Source organism: Larimichthys crocea, unplaced genomic scaffold (genome assembly GCF_000972845.2).
Source record: "Larimichthys crocea isolate SSNF unplaced genomic scaffold, L_crocea_2.0 scaffold148, whole genome shotgun sequence".
In the NCBI taxonomy this organism is placed as follows: Eukaryota; Metazoa; Chordata; class Actinopteri; family Sciaenidae; genus Larimichthys; species Larimichthys crocea.
The window spans coordinates 1,422,654-1,437,771 of record NW_020852030.1 but is presented as its reverse complement, the minus strand read 5'-3'; the positions used below and the strand labels follow the sequence as shown (position 1 = coordinate 1,437,771).

The 15,118-nt window shown below is 47.2% G+C and overlaps 1 protein-coding gene across 1 annotated transcript in view; it reads left to right on the top strand.

Annotated features, from left to right (window-relative positions):
- Positions 1-206: 206 nt before the first annotated feature.
- Positions 207-15,118, top strand: part of LOC104939233 (IQ motif and SEC7 domain-containing protein 1) — a 135,247-nt gene continuing 120,335 nt past the window's right edge. The window contains exons 1-2 of the mRNA XM_027275548.1: positions 207-1,032; positions 4,043-5,832. Of these exons, the coding sequence (XP_027131349.1) occupies positions 5,087-5,832 (746 nt within the window). The 5' untranslated portion in view covers positions 207-1,032; positions 4,043-5,086. The remainder of the gene's footprint in view (positions 1,033-4,042; positions 5,833-15,118) is intronic.

Here is a 15,118-nt window from a genome sequence, read left to right as displayed (position 1 = left end):
AGCTCGTGGACCGGAGCCTCAGTAAACGTGTTGGTGTATCACAGCTTCAGGTTCTGCTGGAGCTCCTCGTCCTCTGATACTCAGGAACCTTCCTGCAGCCTTTAACCTCTTCTTCTTCTTCTTCTTCTTCTTCTTTGAACCTTTCCTGGCTGCGCTCCATCCTTTCTGTTTGTAACATTTCATCCGGATTCAAACGCTGCAGCCTCGTGACTTGTGACATAACGCTGATCTTCTGAAGTGTTGGGCGTCCAGCAGACCTGTGATCAGCTCCTCTCTCTGCATGGTGTTCCTGCTTCGTGCTGTAAAGCTGATGTGAGTTCTGCGTTCGTCCGTCGCTGCGTGACGGTGCGCGTTTTCCCACTCTGCTGCCGACACTACGCGCACTTTTCCTCCCTCCTTTCCTCCCTCTTCCTTCTCCACTATTCTGCTTCCACCTCCTCCTCCATCCATCCGTCCATCCATCTATCCAGGAGGCAGCCTGTCTGGACTCGACACCTCCTCCTCTTCCTCCTCCTCCTCTCTCTACAGCAGAATAGCAGAGGAGAAGAAAACTAATATTTTAGCAGTGATAACAACCAGAGCAGCGTCCGTTCACACACTCAGAGAGAGAGGAGGATCATCAGCGCTGCAGCAGCGGATCGCTCGGCTGTCAGACGCAGAGGAATGATAATTAGAAAGAGATTGACTCGGCAACAAGAAGAAAAAGAGGAAGGAGAAGAAGAAGGAGGAAGAGGAGAGGAGCTGGGCCTGCAGCAGTGAGGCGAGCAGGAGGAATACATGAAGGAGGAGAGGAGGAGGAAAGAAGGAGGGAATGCATTGATCATAATCTGATCACAAACAAGAAGGAGAAGAAGGAGGAGAGGAAAAACGGAGCAGCAGCAGCTTTTTCTGTCGGAGGGAGATGATGGTGACAGCAGCAGCAGCGGAGGAGGAGATAGAGGGATGAGCAGGGATCAATAATCCTCCTCCTCCTCCTCCTCCTCCTCCCCCACCTTCATCCCTCCATCACCTCTGCAGGAGCCGCTGAAACCTGTGAGACTCCGCTGCCTTTTTCTGGATGCTGCATCGTGTGTGTGTGTGTGTGTGTGTGTGTGCTCATGTGCCTGTCATGTATGTGTAACTGTCTATATAGGCCATAAGAACTATTACATGAGTGTGTGTGTGTGTGTACGTGCATGAGCAGCATCTGTGATGCATGCGTATGTTTTATGTGTGTGTGCTGTGTGCAAAATATGTGTGGGCTGTATGAAGTACTGTGTGTGTGTGTGTGTGTGTGTGTGTGTGTGGATGGCAGATAACATGACTGTTAAATTGGCCAATTAAAACATTCCCGCTGCTGTTAAATGAAACTGAAATAATGTGAATCAGAACAAAAAAAATCTGTTCAGACCGCCCACACTTTGATGAATCCTGTGTGTGCATATAAAGTACACTGAGAGGAGGCTTCACCTCATGTTTCCTGACAACCAGAAATAAAAAAACACCAAAGCTAAAACTAACGATTATTTTTATTTTTGTTTAGTTATTTTTTTTTGGTTAATTGTGAAAAACTACCTGCACGGTAAACGGTTCATTTCTGTATTTTCAGACAGACTGAGCACATGTTGAAGGTTCACATCACTCAAATTACAATAAAGTCAAAGTTCATTAATGACATAAACTGTGGTGATGGGAAGTTCGGCTCTTTTTAGGGAGCCGTCTCTTTCGACTCCCAAAAAACACTTTGTTTTACCACTCATGCGTTTAATAATTCAGCGCTGTTTTGATTTGTATGTGAAAACATATATCACTTAAATGATTCAATTCTTTCTTTGTAATGAAGCATCCGAAGCGTTATCAGTATCAGTCCACAAACCCTCCACCACTGGTGTGATGCTTGTTACCCGTTAACTATGAACTGAATTAAATTAGTTTTAAGATGTGGGTGAATAATCAACTCAACACTGACATTGTACGTGATGTATCGTATCACTCCGCCTATCCTTACTGATTCTTAACGATGCAACAAAATACTGAAAAACTCATTGACACGACGTCCATGATCTCCAGTCTGAGATCCGTCAGTTCTGTCACAACTTCTTTGGGACAAAATGTTGGGCAACATGTTGCTGCAGGGGCTGCAAGAACGTCCAAACTTTTCTTGCTGTTCAGTTTTGCCTCGTACTCAGCCGGGTTCAGCTTCAGATGGTGAAATACGTTTGTTGTGTTTTGTTGTTACAGACTTCAGACTACTTCCTGACAGCTGAAGTTGATCCCCATTTTGGATCTAACATTATTTATCATATGTGTCTGCACAGAAAACCTACACAACATTACACAAGAAAACTTCTGCTGGTTACACCTGCTAGAAGGCGCTTCACCATCTAGTTGTTCATGGTTCCGGTTTTCCAAGTTCACCTTTTAAAAACCCACCAAATGAGCTGTAAAAACTCTGTACACTGCCTGACTCAGTCAGACACTAGCTGGTGGTCAAAGTGAAACATTTAGCAGCTAAAGACGCAGATGTTCATCTGAAACCCTCGTGAGATGAGCCAACACAGACTTCTGAGGACGGTCAAACCTCAGGATTTTAAGGGCACTTTCAAACCGGCGCTGTTTGCTCCACTTTAAACAGACCAGAGTTCATTTCCTTGGATAGTCTGGTTTGTTCTGGCAGGTGTGAAAGCTCATCCGAACTCTGGTTTGGACCAAACAAGAACGAACTCTGGTCGGCCTGAAAACGTGGGTCTCTGTCCTCTTTGCAAGTGAACCCTTGCAAGAGTGAACCCCCTGGTGTGGTTCGCTTACAGCTGCACAGCAAACGGACGATCCAGTGAACCCAAGACCAGAAAGCCAATTGATGAGCCGGGTTCTCTTCTTCTTTTTTTTTTCTCTTCCTAGTCCGTGCTTGTTTTTTGGGCAGTACCGCCCCCAAACGAGCAGATGTTGTAACTGCAGGATGTTGTCCAAGTGGTTTGGTCCACCTTCAGATGTGCAGAGTGAAAGTGAATCAAACCAAACATTTCCGAGTTCCACCGCAACTATCCTGGTGTGAAAGCAACATGAGAGAGATGGTGGTCAGTCAGTGAGTCATGAATAATTGAATGTGCTTTATGAGAAGAGATAAAAAAGCTGAAACTGTTCGACCAGCGGGAGTGTGTGTGTGTGTGTGTGTGTGTGTGTGTGTGTGTGTGTGTGTGTGTGTGTGTGTGTTCACTGTGATGCTCATGTATCTATGGGTTAGGGTTACCCCCGAAATCCCCCCGCCAGAGTGATACATGGCCGTTCTAGTGAATATTTCCAATCACTGATGGAGGACGGGGGTTCAGTCGATCTGACAGGGCTTTTCTGTTGTGTTCAATGTTGTGTAACATTAGCTGCGGGAATGGCTACCTGCTGCCTGGATGTGGCCACCAAGAGCAAGAAGTGGCTGCTGTTAGCTTAGCATCATAAACATCCTGTCAGGATTTGCAGAAGGTTTTCAGACCGAGAACTTCACTGAGAGTTGAAAGGCTGAAGCGTGGACTCACCATTACTGAGGCTGTTTCTGTCTTTATGCACTCATTCATTCATAGAGCGATGCACACAGAGCAGCAGAGGGTTGAACTGGTAGAGATCTAAAACTGAGTGACAGAGAAGAAGGAGAGCGAGAAAGACCAAAAAGAGGTGGACTAAGACAGAAGGGGGGGTGATGGAGTGTGGGAGGAGAGGCTGATGGTGTGTGATGATGATTCTTGTCTCTGATGGCTTAGACAGAGCATGTCATTGGTATTTATGGGCCGAGAGACCTCACACTCCTAGCAACCGCTCAGAAAGAGAGTAATGAAAGGGATGGAGATGAGAAAGTAACGGCAGACGGCATAGAGGAAGACAGCAACATGTGGAAGGAGAGCAAAAAAGTGACTGAGATGAAAAGAGGTAGAAAAGAAACAGAAGGGAAGTGAAAGCAATGAAGTGAATGACAGATGAAAGAAGGAAAAGAAAGTTCCTGTTGACTTTTCCTCTCCTGTTTCTATCTTCTCATCTTTCTCTCTCTTCTTCTTTTTCATGTGGCGACGTGAAGACGGATCTGAACGCACAACCCGACGAGACGATAACGAATCCCAGATGCCTCGTCGTATCCAGGAGGAAGACACACACCTGACATGACATTTAACCTTTGCGTGTCACTTCCTCTGACAGACCGACTGCAGGATGAGTCCTGCAGGTGAACCCGTGGACGACCGGGACGCTCTCAGAAGATGATCTTCAGCGGACGGTACCTTTTCATTTCGTGGAGCTTTGCGTTGTGTTGATTTCTCCATGTTTGGTTTGACGGGGAGCTAAACTGAACTCCAACACTCACCTTGGGATTTTATCATGAGGCACCACAAGAAAGTCGGTGGTTAGTCGCCTTGTTTGGGAGTTGGCACATGGTCGTGCAGACTGCTTGGAGGGGTGGAAACACTGTTGAATGCCGGGAGAATCCCTTGTTCTGGACAATCTGCAATGATAATGTACGATATGTCAGAAAATGAGGGACCAGTGAAGTCTCTATCGGCCGTCTTCTCTTGGAAATCCATGTTCTGATCCTCTGCATGGAGTGCAAGGAGTGGATACAACGGACTCACTGACAGACAGCTTTGTTTTTCCGAGTTGGGGACGACTCAGTCTTCTTCTATATCTGTTCTGTTTTTAACGTCATGGGTCTGAACCCGGACAGAAACACCTGACTGAACCAGGGAATGGTCGACGACTCCATAAACCTTTCTGATTGGAGTCGGCGAGGACGAGGTCCATCTTGATCTTCAAATCAGAACTCGAAGAGGCAAAAGTCCTCTCCCCCCCACTTACCTCTGGTGGGGGGGAGGGTGAAGGGTAGTTTAGCTTTTAGGGTGTAGGGTTTAGGGCGTCAGGGTGTAGTTTTGTAGTTATTTAGACTTTAGGTTGTAGACTAGACTGAACTAGTTCTAGTAACTGAGTCCTTCCATCTTGTGTTAGCCTTCCTCTTTGGTCTGGATCTATCTGTCTTCAGGAGTTTAGCATTAGTGAACTTGCCCCAGCTGTTGTTCAGCCTGAGGTTCCCTAGCCATTAGCCTGTGTGCTAACCCTCAGACCAGCTCCAGTCATGGATGCTAATCAAGGCCCCGGCCAGGGCAGCCCAGAAAGCCCAAACCGGGCCGTGGAGTACCTTCTTGAACTCAACAACATCATCGAGAGCCAGCAGAAGCTTCTAGAAACGCAGCGGCGCCGAATCGAAGAGCTGGAGGTCCAACTGGACCGGCTCAGCCAGGAGAACAAAGACCTGCGTTTGGACCGGCAACCTGTTGCTCCTCCTCCACCTGCTCCTCCTCCCGAGCCACCTCTCCCTCCTCCTCCGCCACCGCCTCCACCGACTCAGACCACGTCGTCATCCGTTTCTACCAAGAATCACCACCACCACCACAACAGCCAACACCAAGCTCCTCCCCAGCCTCCCTCCTCCATTCCCCTCCACCACAGCCACCACCACCACCAACATCATCAGCACCACCACCACTCCTCTGCCCACCACTCCTACAACAGCACCAACAGCACCAACATGACGGCCATCCCGGTTCCTGCTCCCGCTCCGTCTTCAGCCCCGACCTCCATCTCGATCCCGACGCAAATCCCAACTCCGATCTCCTCATCATCAGCCCCCGCTCCACCTCCACCTCCTCCGATCCCACCCAGGGATCAGCCTCGGGCCCACAGCCGGCTGACCCGAGTGCCCTCCACCAGCACCGGCACCAACACCAACTTCGTGGAGAAAGAAAAGGAGAGGCTCGAGCGCCTGCACAAAGCCAACGCCTCCAACAACCACCACGCTCACACCCTCCACCTCCACAAATCGTAAGTTAGAGTTTAAGGTATATTTACTCCAACCAAAGCCAAAGGTCGCACGAGTGGACGGAAAACCTGATCTCAGCAGTGGATTGACTTACCTTCAAAATACTGTCTGGCAACTTCAGCTGGAACCAACAAAATTCAGTGAAATTGGCTCCTAAATTTTTATATTTATAAGAAAGATGACGTAGGATGCCATATTGAATACAGCTCAGTTCGATAGAGGTGGAGGTTTCATGTCGCTCTGTTTCACTGCAGCGCTTCATTAAGTCATTTCTAATGGCTAACAGAACATTAGCATTAATATGGCATCCTTTCACTCAGCTCTAACTGCGAGTCCGTTTGTTTTGCCGAAACTCGTGTTGATCTTTTGACTTTGATCGCTAACTAACTTTGCAGCTTCTCTCACGCAGGTGTAGGAAATATGTGTCCACATGCTAAATCTGACCTGGAAACATCTTTTATTTATTTATTTATTTATTTATTTATTGATTCTTCGCTGGCAAAGAAAACAAAAAAAAATGCAAGCAACAGATTTGAAGGCGGTTTTCCCGAACGTAAAGCGTTTGGACGCTGAAGTGTTTCCAAACGGAGGAACAGATGCTCCTGTGCATTCTCTCTGTGCTGACTGGTGTGTGTGTGTGTGTGCAGCTTGATAAATATTCATCCTTTTATCAGTTAATAAGGATACAGAGTGGAAGCTTGTAGCGGGAGAGCATGAGGCTCCAGAGACAGACGAACTATAAACGACTGCAGCTCCTCTAACACTGATAATTGTTGGAGCAAACACTGCACGCTGTTATGTAATGGATATTTCTGCTCAGCGTTAGGATTGGTTGTTCTTGCTGAGAGCATAAAGAAAACACACTGTGTGCTTTTTGTAAAAAAGTTGTACTAATTGCCATGGTAACCACTTGCCAAGGAGGGAGCTCGGTATCTTCCTCCTTTCGCTCTCATTTTGTCAGAATTTTGTCGTTCTGAACACATTTTCAGTCAGAACCGTGTTTGTTGGCTAGATTTGAGGGGTTTGTTGCCTGGCAACCCTATCCGAGGAGCATCCTATCGGGAGGTGTGGAAAGCCTCGCCGTCGTCTGCGTCTTTGGCGCTGTAGGCAGCGAGATGCATGCAGGGTTCTGCAGCTGTCCCATGCGTCCAGTGGGCAGCCTCTTTCTGTAGCTGCTGTACTGCCGTCTGTCTGCGGGACTGCCGCTCATGATTGCTGTTGCTATGCAACTGTGGAAAACCTGTTTGAAGGACGACACTCTCACAAACAGCTGAGATGGTCTTAACCTCGCTCGGCGACGCTCTGAGCGCTTCAGGCTCTGCGAAGCCTGCATCGCCTCCTTCTCACTGCAAACAAGGAGAGCAGCAACGCAGTGATGACTCACGGAGACAGATTTAATAGTACTATTGCTTTGTCTTATGAGCGTGCAGCCAAAAAGTGAACCAGATTGTTGAGAGTGTGACTCAGACTTTCAGGTCTGGGTTCATCTTGAGGCATCAGAGTCCTCCGAGCCCTGAGTCATGAGACGTTCAGGTACGGCTGATATCGTGAGAAAACGCTAACCTCAAGCTTGCAAATGATGTAACGGGGCAGAGAACAGTGATGGAGCCTGACAGCAGGGAAGATAACTCTGATTCGTTATGAAGTCACACGGCGCACAGTCGGCCGCTCGCTGCCTCGAGTGACTGAGTGTGATCCAATAAATCCCACACTGCACCGGGGCAGATTACGGCACACAGAGGCATGACAGCATGTTGCAGAGCTGCCTACACTGGTGATTTGGTTTTAGGGCATGATGCAGCAAAATGCAAAACACCCTCACACTGATTTATCTTGCAGCACCTCAGGCTCACACACACACACACACACACACACACACACACACACACACACACACACACACACACACACAGAAGCAGTAAATCTTGCAGGATGTGACGCAGCAGTTCAAACATTTCGTCTGCAGCGAAACAAACTTCTGTCACAGAGTCGGTTTCATTTATTTATTTGCATCAAATTTAGCATTTCACAGGTTACAGCTGTAAAGACTGGACGGTGTCTGTGTGACGTCGCCAACGTCCTGCTTCTTAATCTAAAAATCCAAACGTGGAACATCGGTGGACCTGAGACCTGGTTGCTCAAACAAATCACCTGTGACCACACCCACCTGTCAGTCAAAGCGTCCACGCTCTTAATCCTGCATAACTTTAAGCCTTAATATAATGTGAACAGGTGAGTTGTATATAAATTCACCCTCAGTACAGTTGTCATGAACGGGGAAATTAGCTACAGAGACCAAAACTGTTTTTTGTACCAGGCTGTAAACATGTTTATTTCTGCTGTGAAGTTGGACATTTGGACATGGGGACTTATGGAGACTGACTCACTTCTGGAGCCAGCCTCAGGTGGACGTTAGAGGAACTGCAGTTTGTGGTTCATACATTCAGGTCTTCTTTGCTCCACTTGTCTTGTACTCTGTTAGCTGGCACTTGAACTCACCACGGCACAGCAACAAGTGTCAGATGCACACACGCCGCCTGAAGCAACATTTGAAGTGAAGCGCTCAAAACGCCGTATGATCGTATGATCCTGGACAACGCGATTAAAGATTCACGAGAGAAGACGAGGAAACGTTGAACAGCACCTCAGCTTCAGTCTGCAGCAGGCGTCACTCATACAGATCCAGAGTGTGATCAACATGTGTTTAAGTCTGCCTGTCTGCCTGTCTGTCTGTCTGTGTGTCTGTCTGCCTGTCTGTCTGTCTGTCTGTCTGTCTGCCTCCTCTCTCTGACCCCATTGTTGTAAACAGTGGCTGACATCTCGTCCTCTGTTTGCTGATGACGATAACATGAGTGTAAATGAGCTCAGTCAGCAGCACTGCTGCACCAGGTGTGTGTGTGTGTGTGTGTGTGTGTGTGTGTGTGTGTGTGGTTTTACCCCTTTAGCTCAGTGTTGTGAAACTCAGCCAGTGTCCTCGATGTGTTCAAAACAGAAACAACAGTTTCTGGTGACTTTGCTGTGTGTGTGTGTGTGTGTGTGTGTGTGTGTGTGTGTGTGTGTGTGTGTGTGTGTGTGTGTGTGTGAGCTAAAAGTCTTGACTCAGTAGTTTATCAGAGGTCAGCTCAAAGCACCTCATCAGCTCTGTTCCCTGATAATCCTGCAGCTGAACATGTTTCCACCAACGAACCAATCCCGGCTGAGACGAGCACACGCGTCCTTTAACGAGGTCAGTTCACGTGAGGTTCTGCACATGTATGTTCTCAGTCTCAGCTGCTCAGAGGCAGGAACAGGGTGTGATCCTGAAAACTGGCAGTAAAAAGTGTGAAGATGTGCGAGCCCGGGAGCAGGCGATGAAAAATTTAAAGTCTCCTTGGAACTCCTCTGAAGGGCTGGCAAGTGCGACTCTTAGCCCTGAACTCCAGCGTGTTCCCCTCCAGACTCTAACCTGCTCAGATCACATGTTTCCAGCAGGATTACGTAGGTCAGGTCTGGTTTTCTGATCAGTCTGCACCGGGACTCACAAACGTGCCACATCACTGCTGCTGCAGCTGTAACGTGTTGCACCTAGTGATGGGAAGTTCAGTTCTTTTTAGGGAGCCAGCTCTTTCGACTCCCAAGCGGCTCTTCATGTTACCACTTATACCTTTTTAATAATACATCCAGATGTAGCGCTGTTTTGACTTATGATTTGTATGTGTACACATGATCACTTAAATTATTCAACACATCCGTATTGAATATCTGCACATCCCAGCTGCAGCAGCTGTCGAGTTCAGGCGTGAGTCTGCGAACATGTTTGACACCTGAAACAAGTTTCTCACCTGAACACGAATGTTCGAGCTCTCGTGCTGCGTTCAGGGACTCGAGGATTGATGAGTTTGTTGAAACTTCTCAGATTACGTTCACGCGACTCTCTTCTGAGGATCCAGCTTCTCCACAGCAGAGCCAGCACTACGTGACTTCACTGATGATGTAATCATCCGTGCTGGAAAGTAACTAAGTACATCTACCTCAACACTGCAGAAAGTTGTACTTTTTACTGCACTACATTTATTTAGTTACTTTTTACATAACAAGCTTTCATGACGTGTTGCAGTCTATAACTATAACGTTAAAAAACTCTTACACATTATGGATCAAATCAGCACACTACAATAATCTATTAAAGTATAACGAGTTCGATAAATACGTCAACATGTTGCTGTTATCATAAACGGTATAATTCTGGCTCATACTTGGTATTTCTCTCGTACTCACCTCGTGGATTACTTCAGACTCATAGTATTTGTATCTCTTCTCTCTCTCTGCAGATTAAACGCGTCTTATCGATACGTTAGAACCTATCAGGGCCATAGATCAGCTCGTTTATTGATCGCTCATCGATCTGTTTTAATCCAAGCACGTCAGGCCAGCTGTTACGTCATCAGCAGCATGTGAGCGTCCATTACGATTAATCAGCAGTGAACTGAGGCCCGGTTTACACGTACACGGGTATTTTTAAAAACAAAGACATTTCCCTTCGTTTGTATCTTTTACACGCAAACGGTGAATTCGCCTCTGAAAACGAATCTTTCTAAAAACTCCAGCTAGAGTGGAGATTTTGGAAAACTCCGGTTTTGCGTTTGCGTGTAAATTCAGATAAACAGAGTTTTAGGCAGCAGATGCGCCAAAAGTGCAACCAATGTTTACTTGTTGCTATGACGATGATCATGGAAGCATTATTCTGATTGGCTTGCAGAGGATTCTCCTTCTTCCTACACTGCCACCCACAGGCTTGGCGTAGTTATGACGGCGCTCAATGGCGTATTTATGCGGGTTGACTTTTTTGAAAACGATGCTATGTGCACGATGTTATTTTGGAAAACGGAGGGAGGGAAATATTCGTTTCTCAATATACCCGGCTATGTGTAAACGTAGCCTGAGTCATCAGGAACTTCTCGTGATTAAAGCTTCGACAGATAAAGACGACGAGGTCACCTGAGGTCACCTGAGGTCACCTGAGGTCACGTGTGTCATGTCAGTGTTTGAAATGAGAAAGAATCTCATCATCTGTGTGTTTGTTCAGTGACGTTCAAAGTGAGGTGAGGTTCAAAGAGTTTCTGAGTCGTGCAAATAGAGACAGACAGAGTGCATTGTGGGTACCTCCTGAACATCCCTGATTGGCTGATTTAAAACGAGTTTCTTCATCGTCCGTCCTCATCTTCATGAATCACTTTAAATCGCCTCAAATCTTCAAAATCGTAAAATTAAAAATAACTTTTCATTTTAAAACGACGTCATTTTGCTTTAATGCAGCAAATCTCTTAATGACACTTGTCCCCTGCAGCTCACCGTAGTCACAATGCAATTCACACAATCTAATTAGAGTGTGTGTGTGTGTGGGTGTGTGTGTGTGTGTGTGTGTGTGTGTGAGATGTGTGTGTGTGTGTGTGTGTGTGTGTGAGAGTGAGTGGCAGGAGTTGGATGATATCAGTCTAGGTGATTGATGGTGTAATCATTCTACAGCTGACCTGGATGTTAAGACACACACACCACACACACACACACACACACACACACACACACACACACACACACACACACACAGATCAGTCCGTAAAGCGTACGCAGCGTCACGTCTCTCTCCCTCCGTCCGTCCGTCTGTCTGTTATATTCGGCAACATGGAGATGAGACGTGGAGCCGGCTGGTGGTGATGGAGGTGGGAGGGGTCCGGGAGGAGGAGGAGGAGGGATAAATGCTGTCATGGCAACAGCTCAGTAGGCTGGGGAGGAGGAGGAGGAGGAGGAGGAGGAAGGAGAAGTGCCGGTGGTTTCATAACAGCACACACACACACACACACACACACACACACTCTGCAGCGTTTCGTCACGTTTTACATTTTGAGCCGAGCTGATCCGCGATGACACCACATGCTAACGCGCTAACATGCTAACTTACCGTGAAGAACTTCCTGTCCTGTTCCTTCACAATAAATCTTCGAGGGTTTGTCACGATCAGTGCTTTATTCTGTATTATACAACCACTAAATATTACTCCGTCTCCATGGTAACGTTGTAACTGGCAGAGCTGGAGCCAAATAAATCTGAAAGAAACTCGAGCTTGATGACACGTTTACTGTATTTATTACATATTTGTAAAAGTTTTTATTTATATTTTAAAAGTATTTCCAGCTGCAGGAGTGAGAGAAGGAAGCTGAACTTCCAAATATGGTTTGTGTGCTGGTTACATCACTGAAGAGGCCACGCCCAAACTGTACATCTGTTTTTAAGTTACAGTCGGCGTCTACTCTGCCTCTGATTGGCTGGAGTCATGAGGAGTGGCGAGATGGTCTCGGCCAATCAGAGGCAGAGACGGGTGGGCTTTAAATGGTAAAGTAACATGTTCAGTTTCTTTTTGAGCTGCTCTGGTTTATTGTCCTGCTCAGCCACCGTAACTTTGTGGACAAATTAGTGTTCAGTTATGCTAATGAGGTGTTTAAGGGGCGTGGCTTGGATGGGGCGTGGTTTGAGAGGCCTTCGTTAAAACCAACAACGATCAATCCGTCAGCCTTTGACCACATTTTATTTGGAGAAAGTTCTTGTACTTTCATATTTAATAAGAAGTTTGTCGTCTTTTGTTAGTTGAAAAAGTGTTCTGTAGAAAAACCTGTGAGTGAGCTGTTGGTCTAAAACTTTTAAAGAATAAAATAACTCTAAATTAGACTTTTGTCACTGTTAATTGGGGGAAATCTCTTTGGATAACACGTCTGTATTCACTTGAAGGTAAAATATTGTAGTGCGTTAATGTGTGCAAATGTTTGGTTGGATAAAAGCACGTTAACCGGCCTGACGTCGTGTCGTTAACCGGCCTGACGTCGCGTCGTTAACCGGCCTGACGTCGTGTCGTTAACCGGCCTGGCGTCGTGTCGTAACGTCTGACTTCTGGCTGCAGATCTCAGCACGCAGATGGCACAGAGGATGTTCTGTCTGTCAGCCGATGAAAAGACGAGTTTGATTTCACGACTCTTCGTTGAAAGGCGATGAAGACAGACCCTCTGTGTGAGACACGCTGTCTCCATCCACACACAGCGGTACTAACCAGTACTGATGCATCATATTTATCATGAGCTACTCGATCCAAACACTGAAGCTCCTGATTCAAAACGATTTCTAAGTTTGTCACGTGACAGATTTGCATATCATCAATCGAAGCGTCCACACTCCTCTACTGGACGTTTGAGGAACTGCAGCTCTGAAACTAATCTGACTTAACGGATGAGGATGAGTCACGATACACGACCTCACATGGAGAATGAGTCGAGCTGAGTCAAACATGTTTCTGTCGTCGTCCTGCAGAGACACAGAAGAGATCCTGAAACAAACAACCAAAGAGTTTTATCACATCTCCTGGAAATGAGGCCATGCTGTGTGTGTGTGTGTGTGTGTGTGTGTGTGTGTGTGTGTGTGTGTGTGTGTGTGTCGAGGCCAGCAGTGCAGTATCTTCTGTGTCGTTGGTAGAAAATGTCTGCTGCTGCTGCTGCTGCTGTGCGTCTCGGTCTGATGACATCGCTGGTAATCCATCCACACGACTGCAAAAACCCGAGAGGACGGTCGCACTGCATGCTGGGAAAGAAGCTGCCATCGTCGCTCTGCGTGGAACAGGAAGAGGAAAATCTCTCTCTGCTGTTCAGTGTCGTTAGGAACATCAGACTGCCCCAGTTAGTGACTTCCTACGTTTCCCAGAATGCCTGTTGAATCCTCCCCCTCACCGTGTGGTCATGTGACGAGTCCTGCTGTCAAAGACTCACACCCCAACCTGTCCATCAGCTGCAATGCATGCTGGTCTATCTTCCCTCGTGGATTTCGACGCGTGCGACGACTGAACATCGAGCTCGAGAAACACACACACACACACACACACACACACACACACACACACATCTTCTGCTCAGCTCTGGAACTATCTGCACGAGACATTGACGCGTTGCAGCCGTGATCAGTGACGGTCTTTAAACCCGACTGTGTCACGTTCTCATCATGAAGCTGTGACAAACTCTGGTTCTGTTCAGGTTTTGAAGGTTCAGAGTTTAAGACGCTGCACGTAACGTGACAAACAGAGCTCACGTGTGAACCTGCTGCTGCAGGATGAGACGAGTGAGGCTCTCCTCTGATGATGTCTGTCCTCATTAATGATGAATTAAGCCTGTAAGGCGCTTTTAAAGATCTGACACATTCCTGACAGGATAAGAATCAGTTTCATTTGTCAAGGACAGCAGGTGCGCGCACACACACACACACACACACACACACACACACACACACACACACCTGGTTAATTGAAACGTTACATGAGATTTAACAGCGAACAGACTGCTGCTGAGGGCAGGGAGTCAGTCAGGTGAGCTGATTAGATCAGGTTCCAGTTATAACAGGAGAGACCTCTTTACTACACCGCTCTGTAATCTTACTATACTGAACTCTACTGTGTTTTGACCACGACACCGGCTCCGCCTCGCTGCTTCTTCTTCTTCTTCTCCTCACTCTCCGGCGCTCTGAGCTCACAGTCGGTTACGTTGTTGCCGAGCTCCGGTTCTGGCGTCTGGTGTCGGCTACATTGTCGGCTAGTCTGCAGAGTCGTGAGAGGTTAGATTTATATGAGAGCATCAGGAGGCGGGGCTAGTTGGTGATGAAAGCTGCCACCATACGTGTCACCTGCCTCCAGATCAGCCAATAGAGAAGTAGAGAAGTGCAGTAGCCGAGTTCTGGCCAATAGAGAGAGGTCGCTCAATACTGAGCTGTCAAAACCTCTTTTAGTCTTTTAGTTTGTCTTTAAGATGCCACGAGGAGTCTTAACAGTTTTATGTAGTTTTAGGTGAAGTGACCTTTGTAACATACAGAAGTGTGGCTGTCGTTTGGCTGGTAGAGCATCCGCCCCGTGTACGAAGGCTCAGTCCTCACCGCGGCAGCTCAGGGTTCGAATCCGACCTGTGGCTCTTTCTCACATCTCACTGTGTCTGTCTGTCTGTCTCTGTCTGTCTGTCTGTCTGTCTGTCTCTCTCTGTCTGTCTCTCTGTCTGTCTCTGTCTGTCTGTCTCTGTCTCAGGCTCGGACCAAAGAGTTGGAGTGTGTCCAGCAGCGGGTGGACGAGCTGCAGAACCAGGTTCTGTCCATGGAGGGGACTAAAGGCTGGTTTGAGAGACGCCTGAAGGAGGCCGAGGTCAGTCTGTTAGCACCCAGCGTAGGGGTGGGCGATATATCGAATATACTCGATATATCGCGGCTTGTTCTACGTGAGATGTATGAAATGAC